General features: G+C 46.6%; 1 protein-coding gene across 1 annotated transcript; it reads right to left on the bottom strand.

The window, feature by feature from the left end:
- Nucleotides 1-1,116: 1,116 nt before the first annotated feature.
- Nucleotides 1,117-8,096, bottom strand: LOC123429738 (protein PELPK1-like). The gene is made up of 2 exons (XM_045113740.1): nt 7,623-8,096; nt 1,117-1,829 (listed from the first exon to the last, which is right to left on the bottom strand). Exons 1-2 carry the CDS (start codon nt 8,046-8,048, stop codon nt 1,368-1,370), a joined length of 888 nt encoding a protein of 295 aa, XP_044969675.1. The 5' UTR covers nt 8,049-8,096; the 3' UTR covers nt 1,117-1,367.
- Nucleotides 8,097-8,379: the final 283 nt, after the last annotated feature.

The raw sequence follows: 8,379 nt of genomic DNA, 5'->3' as shown, positions 1-8,379 counted from the left end.
CCACGATCTCAAATACAATTCCATGTATTGAAAATTATTAAAGGCATTTAACAAAATGCTTTCTAATTCAAAATATGTTAATGCATTTAAAAAATGTCCTAAAATTTTAAAAATAGCTAATGCCTGTTTTGATAGTTTTTTTTTTAATTTTCAATTTAGAATTACAAAAACTTTTGCATATTAAAAAAATAGGAATTTTGATTTAAAATGCTGACGAATTTTTATTTTGAATTAAAAATAGGATTCAAAAAAAGCGTTGGATTTTATATTTTTTTTGCAAATTCCAAAACAATGTCCATGAATTTAATAAATATATGACTGATTTATAAAAATGTTTGTTTATTCAGAAAAGCTTCATGTGTTTCAAAAAATGTTTGTAAATTTAAAATAAAATCCTCCAACATCAAAAATTATGTTCGTCTTTTCTTGAATTGGTCGCCAATTCAAAAGAAAATATTTAAACCCGTTCGAAATATAAAAAATATTCATGATTTTTAATAAATGTTTGTGAATTGTAAAAAATGTTTTCGATTTTAAAATTATTCCCATATTTGTAAAATTGTTCACGAAAGATCTAATGTATGTAGTTAAACATTAATGCTTATAAGTCTTTGTGACAATATACCTGTGTGAATTTTGAAGAATTAACTGTTGGATGGATCGGATTGTTATTGTATGTTTTCTAAAAAAATTTCTTGAAATTCAGAATAAATCTTTGAGTTATCAAGATTTTTGACAACCATGATATATATTTTTTAAAAATGTAAAGATTGCTTATATTTTTAAATAAATTTAAAAAAAGAAACATTTTCTTGCATTTGTGCACAAAATTTCTAAATCAAGCGATGATATGTGAACATAATGTGATCACCATCATTCAAGATTATGTTTTTTTTCTTTCGTGGCAACGCACGGGCCATTTTGCTAGTATCTTATCATGTTACGATCATGGGCTTTCTGCCTTGTCTACTAGGTAATGAATACTACAAACGACAAAAGTCTAAATGTCCGCTGGAGAATTTTGTTTGTCCGAAGCTCATAATATAGCCAAAACATAAGAATTCTTTAGCGATGCAGAAATCCAAACACCAATCGACCCGATATAAGAACTCCAAATACGAAAACATATTTATTCATGTATATATCACATACATCATGCATAGACACGTAAAGGGAAGTAGGGAACAGATCGGGCAGCTGCACCATCGGGGTATATGCATAGACACTCAGACATAACACTCCCGTACGTCAGGAACTGAAGCGCAGGCTCTAACGAACATGCACAACACACACACATGTCTAGTATATACTCTAACAATCATACACACATGTATAGTATATGCACTATGCGGATGTAGCTAGTCCGATCATGGCTTGGCCTCTGGCTCCTGAAAGTGGAATTCAGGCTTCGGGGGCAGCTCGGCTTTGGGGAACGGCGGCATTTCGTGCCTTGGTATCTCTGGCACATCAGGGTGGGGTAACTTGGGCTCTTTCGGCACCTCGGGGTGCGACACATGTGGTTCCTTTGGCACCTCTGGCATGGCAGGGTGTGGCATTTCAGGCTTCGGCAACTCTGGCATGGCAGGGTGCGGCAGCTCGTGCTCCTTTGGTACCTCCGGCATGACGGGGTGTGGCACTTCAGGCTCCTTTGGCACCTCCGGCACGACATGGTGTGGTAAATCGTGTTCCTTTGGCACCTCGGGCACAGCTGGATGAGGTAATTCAGGCTTCGGGGGCTCGGGCATAGCAGGGTGCGGCGGCAGCTCATGCTTTGGCACCTCCGGCGCCATGGGGTGTGGCACTTCAGGCTCCTTTGGCGTCTCCGGCACCTTGGGCACAGCCAAATGCGGTAGTTCAGGCTTCGGGAGCTCGGGCATAGCAGGGTGTGGCGGCAGCTCATCCTTTGGCGTCTCCGGCACCACGGGGTGTGGCACTTCGGGCTCCTTTGGCGCTTCCGGCATCACAGGGTGTGGCACTTCGGGCACGAGAGGGTGAGGTAGTTCAGGCTTTGGCAGCTCGGGCATGACGGGGTGCGGCGGGAGTTCGGGCTTTGGCAGCTCCGGGACGATCGGATGTGGTGGATACTCCTTCTCGGGCACAGCCTCCTCTAGGTGTCGTGCTGCACTGCTCATGGAGCTGCATGAGAGCAGCAGAGCCACGAGGAAGACAAAGGAGGCCATGGCGTTGTTGCGCAGCATGATGTTCTTGTTTATGTGCATCGATCAGAGAGAGGCAACTTCTTGCTGTGATGTCTTGGAGATACGAGAAGGCTGGTATATATAGTCCAAAACGCTACACCTACATGCAGCGGGAAAACATGCATGCATATGTTTGCGGTAGAAACTATAGTAGTGATGTGGCTGAACTTTGTTGTCTTGGTGGCGTGGTAGGTCACCTGCATCTCGGTGGTTGTTTACTCACTTTGGATTTGTGTGTGCTCGATCTCTGCCTATCCATCTCTAGTTATGTGTGGTTAAATTTGTTTGGAATGTTGAGGAGACAAGTGTCATGACATGATATGGTCGGTGATACATTTCTCTAATTTTTTACCCAAACCTGTAGGAATTTCTTCTCACGGAGTATTTTTCATAAGTTGTGTAACAATCGTTGCAATATGTACATGAAAGAGAGGAGAAAATTAGGGCCCAAAAAGAACAAAGGAATAAGAAATATAGTGTACAAGAACAACATATGATACTGCTAGATCAGACTATCTGACGGACTGGAACCAATCAACATTTCAGGTTCTAATTGTTTGTTGACTGTGCTATACAAGAAGGCTCCAAGATTGTACCAAAACCTGTCGTGCAAAATGTACTCGTATGAATGCATGCTACACAACCTACAGCGAACCTGAAGGCAAGTGCTTTTTGGATGACTAGTAAAGTGTACGTACAACGCACGTCTTGTTAACACATCTTATATAAAACCTAACAAATTCTAGCCAACTATATCATTCATTTCTTGAACTTTCACACGAAGTGCATAGTACCTAATTTTTTCCTCGTGCAAATAATTTGAAACATCACTCTTCATAAATAAACATTCCTTTTAAAACAAATATCACACATCTTTGCATCAATTATATAATCTCTTATCGAAATGCACACTTCCCCAATGCGTAGTGCCCAAACAATTATAAAGCATTGTAAATAAATTTCAGTATGTGAGCAAATTCTCCAGGCTAGCTTCGAACAATGAAAGTCGGGTCAAATATACAACCATTTGATTTTTTAATTATATTAGTATTACAATATAATCCAGTCAGAAATTAGATTCCCCTAGTGGGATAATGGACCATTTAAAAGGTACATGTTAATTCTGCGTACACATATAAACAAAGTAGCATTCAGATAAGAATTGTTTCCGTATCAACAAAATTAAGCGAAGAACTATTAAAAAAATCAAGTATCATCCAAAAAAAATGAGAAGATGCGATTGTCAAACTTCAATGGTAACTATCTTGAGAAACTATGAAGACTGACAAAAGGAAATGCCATATTGATCTGCAAAAAAAAACTGACAACAAAACTTACCAATTGAATGCAAGGATGACATATGATATTCATTGACAGTGAAGAATCAACAAATCGCGGTTTTGCTCCTTCTTGGTCCTCGTCTCGTGGTCCATGACCGTCACGCGGTTGGCCTTGGCCACGATCTCCATTGCCGGCTGCGCCACCAACACGCTGTACCTCCCCTGTAGATTGCAGACCAACCAACAACCCGGCACGGGACAAATTCAAATGATTCTGATTTCGTCTTGGGGAGGATATGAACGGATAACGAATCAGCGAATCGTGAGGCTGTACGGGCAAAGGCAGGGACGAACCACGTTGGTGCCCTCGGATGCCTGCTCGACGGACTCGAAGAGGAAGCTGGGCGCCTCGCGGTCGTCCTCCCGGACGAGGCAGCGGTAGGCCAGCATCGGCGTGAGGTGGTCGGAGAAGATGCAGGGCCGGAGGGGCAGCAGCGTGCGCCCCCCCGCCGCGCCGACCTGAAGGCCTCCTCCTCATCCCGCACCGCTGCACAACCCGCATTCAGTCAGTCAGTCAATCAACAATGGCAGCCTCGGGCAGGTCGGCCGGGGGATAAGTAAGATGGGCTCACCGACGGCGTCGAGCTTCTGGAAGGCAATGGCGATGCGACACGCGACGCCGAGGCGCGCGGGAGGGGCGCCCGCCCTCGCGCGGCCGGCGGCGAGGCGCCCCTGCTGCTGCCGCGGCGGCGGCGGCGGCGCGAGAGTTGTCGTCGGCACGCGCGCCCGTGCCCGCGGCGGCGGGGAGAGAGACGGGCGCAGGGAGAGCGCGAGCCCGGCCGCCGCCATTTGGTTGACTGGGTTTGATGGAGCGCGGATGAGCGCAATCGGAGAGGCTGGACGAGCGAGCAATGCGGGCGGGGGCGGGCAACCTGGGCGAGGCGGGCGAGCGGGGCGATTGACCGGGAGACGACGTGGGGTGAGCAATTAGCATTAACGAAAGCTATCTAGTTTTGTTAATGACGTTTTTAGGTCTTTGATGGTGTAATCAGACGGTCCAGATCTGTAGTTGAATTTGTCCTCTCGTTCTTTTAATAGTACAAATGGTAATAGGTATAGGTCGGTGGTTTCGGCAGCTCAGGTGCACCTATCTCGTCGATCCGGCTGATCTGCTGAAGATGCCATACATGAGTCAGAGTTGACGAATTGCGCGCGCACGCGTTCGCGTATGAGCGTCCGTCGCCGTACCGCGGTGACAGGTCACTGGCGCACCAAAAATGTTACACCTGTTGCTTCTGGGTGTCAATTGCTAATGATCGGCAGTTCAACTGCAGCTAGCTAGCCCCGGTCGTTTTCGCTATCCTTTAATGATCGGTTGCGTGAGATTCGGCGAGAGCCTGCTAGCAGTTCATCCCCTGATGGAAGCAGGTCGGGCACCCGTAAAGGCTGGTGGATGAATCGCGCGCGCGCCCACGCGGTCGCGTAGGAACGTCGATCGTCCGGCCGATGCGTGGTGTCATGCAGCTGGTCACCGGCCGCAGGCCGGCACGCGGTTTCCGTAGGCGTCGTACCGGTGTTAGGTCGATCGCCAGCACGGTGGAGGAAGTTCGATTCAGGGGTCTCTTGTCACTTGCCAGCAACACCAGCGCAGACACAGTGAGAGAAGTGTGGGACGACGTGTCTATCTGTAAGGCGGTTGCTCGGTTGCAAGTTGAGCAGAAAACGACTTGCTGCATGTTAGGTGGGAAAGATACTGACAACAGATCAACAAACCATTTTCCTTTAGTATATCACAATCAGCAGATTAAGCTGGTTGGTGCCGTACGCAACGCCGTGTCGTGTCCTTTTCTTGGGGGTACGATGTAGTGAAGACTTGCATGTCAAAGACACATCACCTATGACGAAGTTATTATTGACTTAGTTTTTTTTTCTCAGCAAAATGTGGATTTTATTATTTAAAATGAAACATGAAGCGAATACAATTAAATGAGCATACATCTGGCTTTAATATAGTTAGAATGCACACAACTAACATCAACGGACGTAATCCTTTTTTTGCCGGCAAATAGCAAAGTTAAAAAAACCATGGGTTGATGGATCAATCAATTAAATGAGCATACACTTGACCCCTGTTCTATGGGTTGATGGAACCCCATTGTGCATGGGTTCCTTCAGTTATTTGCTATGTGTGTGGACTCTTTGCTCCGGGTTTTAGAATCAGTCCAAGATGGACAATGGAACATCCTGTTCTGATGCTCACTAGGCCATGCTGAGGTTCTTGAGTGGTCTAATCTATTGGCCGTTCTTCCTCCTCCGATGTGCAGTGGCCTAGATCAGACACGGTGGCTACTCTCTCCATCGGGAGGTTTCTTCATGGTCACGGCTTATCATGCACTATGTCGGAGCCTCGTATCCGATGGATGACGCCTCTCTGAAAGGTGCCTCTACCTTTGAAAATGAATTTTTTCGTTTGGCAACTTTTGCGGGATCGCCTCCCGTCAGGAACAAAGGTGCTCAAGAGACATGACCCGGGTAATGGGCTATGCCACTTGTATGATGTCTTGGAAAACGGGATTCACACCCTCTTCTTCTGCACGAGGGCTAAGTCACTATGGGGTTTTCTTCGCGAGGCCCTAGGGCCACAGTGGGCGACATATTTTAGCCGACTTCCTTCAGGCCAGAGCGATGTAGCCTGGCAGCCATAAACGCCTCTTCTGGCTGATTTTTGTTGATCCGGCATGGACTTTTTGGAACATGCGAAATAAGGTGGTGATTGAGAGGATCTTTTCCTATGACGCGCTTTTTAGGTTTTCTTCAAAAATTTTGCGTTCTTGGAGCACTCACACCCATTGACTATGCAGAGGAATCAGGCACGGCTAGGCCGGATGTTGGTTGCACTTCAGGGTACGACACGTCGACTTGCTGCTCCGGCACCTCCAGGATGCTTTGACCACTTGGTGGCCCTTTTTATGATATCTTTTTTTGTTATATTTGGACGTGCTTGTGTTGTGGCCCCAACATACTTTGACGTTTGATGTGGTACTTCTCGCCGTGCACTGGTTGCTTTATTTATAAAACGACACGAAAGCCTATTTTAAAAAGTCATAAAAATCAAAGTCATGCCTAAGGAAGCACAAATAAACAAACCCAAAGTTTTAAACAGGGTAAATCGTGACAGAACTTTTGCTAAATGGGGTAAAAGAATGAAATCTCATTAAGTGAGATAATTAGTGTCAAAACTGTTAAAATAGGGGGTAAAACTGAAATTCACTGTTATCTTATTATGCTTCACATGAAACCTGGTCTTTCATGCCTTCTCTGTACAAAAACAAAAAAAAGAAAATTTTGTCAGCAAAAAAATGAGACTTTTACTGGGTGCATAATATAGCCAAAATATAAGACTGTACATATGTAAAATCCAAACACAAATCCAAACGAATATAAAATAAACTCCTTTATTGATGCGCATATGTATTAGGTAAATCCAAACACAAATCTGATCCAATATAAATAAACTCCAAACACGAGAACATACACATTCACATGTACATATATATCATATTCATCGTGTATACACGTAAAGGGAAGAAGGGAAAAGATTGAGCAGGTGCACCATGCAACACCACAGTGTATACTACAACAATCACAGACACCCATACACACTCACACACACACACACACAACGCGGATGTACCTAGTCCGATCATGGCTTGGCCTCTGGCTTTGGGGGCAGCTCGGATATAGGGAACGGCGGCATTTCGTGCTTTGGGACCTCTGGCACGGCAGGGTGTGGTACCTGGGGTTCTTTCGGCACCTCAGGGTGCGACACAGGGGGCTCCTTTTGTATCTCTGGCACGACATGGTGTGGCATTTCAGGCTTCGGCAACTCTGGCATGGCAGGGTGCGGCAGCTCGTGCTCCTTTGGTACCTCCGGCACAACGGGGTGTGGCACTTCAGGCTCCTTTGGCACCTCTGGCGCGATAGGGTGCGGCAGTTCGTGCTCCTTTGGCACCTCGGGCACAGCTGGATGAGGCAATTCAGGCTTCGGGAGCTCGGGCATAGCAGGGTGCGGCGGCAGCTCATGCTTTGGCACCTCCGGCACCATGGGGTGTGGCACTTCAGGCTCCTTTGGCGTCTCCGGCACAATGGGGTGTGGCACCTCGGGCACAGCTGGATGAGGTAATTCAGGCTTCGGGAGCTCGGGCATAGCAGGGTGTGGCGGCAGCTCATGCTTTGGTACCTCCGGCACAACGGGGTGTGACACTTCAGGCTCCTTTGGCGTCTCCGGCACCACGGGGTGTGGCACTTCAGGCTCCTTTGGCGTCTCCGGCACCACGGGATGTGGCACTTCGGGCACGAGAGGGTGCGGTAGTTCAGGCTTCGGCAGCTCGGGCATGGCAGGGTGCGGCGGGATTTCGGGCTTTGGCAGCTCCGGGATGATCGGATGTGGTGGATACTCCTTCTTCGGCACAACCTCTTCTAGGTGCCGCGCTGCACTGCTCATGGAGCTGCATGAGAGCAGTAGTGCTACAATGAAGACAAGGGAGGCCATGGTGTTCTTGCACAGCATGGTCGATATGCTGTGTGCTTCTGGTTCTTGGTGTGGTGGCCGAGAGATAGAAGAAGGCTGGTATTTATAGCCAAAAAAATGCTACACCCTACATGAAACGGGTATACATGTATCATGTATGCATGTTTGCGGTAGACACCAGTAGTGATCTGACTGAACTTTGGTGCCTTGGTGTCGTGGTAGGTTACCTGCATCTCGGTTGTTATTTGCTCACTTCCTCTGACTATCCATCTATAGTTATGTTTAGTTAAGTTAGTTTGGAGTATTAAGTGATGGCGTGATATGGTCAGTGTCGGTGTCGGTCATACATTTCAAGCTCTAATTGTTTGTT

This window comes from Hordeum vulgare, chromosome 2H, assembly GCF_904849725.1.
Source record: "Hordeum vulgare subsp. vulgare chromosome 2H, MorexV3_pseudomolecules_assembly, whole genome shotgun sequence".
NCBI classification, from domain to species: domain Eukaryota; kingdom Viridiplantae; phylum Streptophyta; class Magnoliopsida; order Poales; family Poaceae; genus Hordeum; species Hordeum vulgare.
The sequence above is the reverse complement of the archived record's forward strand: the minus strand, read 5'-3'. Positions and strand labels throughout refer to the sequence as shown.

What these genes read in the sequence shown, in the direction of transcription:
- LOC123429738 (XM_045113740.1), bottom strand. Translation starts at nt 8,048, where the DNA reads ATGCTGTGCAAGAACACCATGGCCTCCCTTGTCTTCATTGTAGCACTA. An exon ending in CCGAGGTGCCACACCCCATT is followed by an intron (nt 1,830 to 7,622) that starts GTGCCGGAGACG and finishes GCTGTGCCCAAG; the next exon opens with GTGCCGGAGACGCCAAAGGA.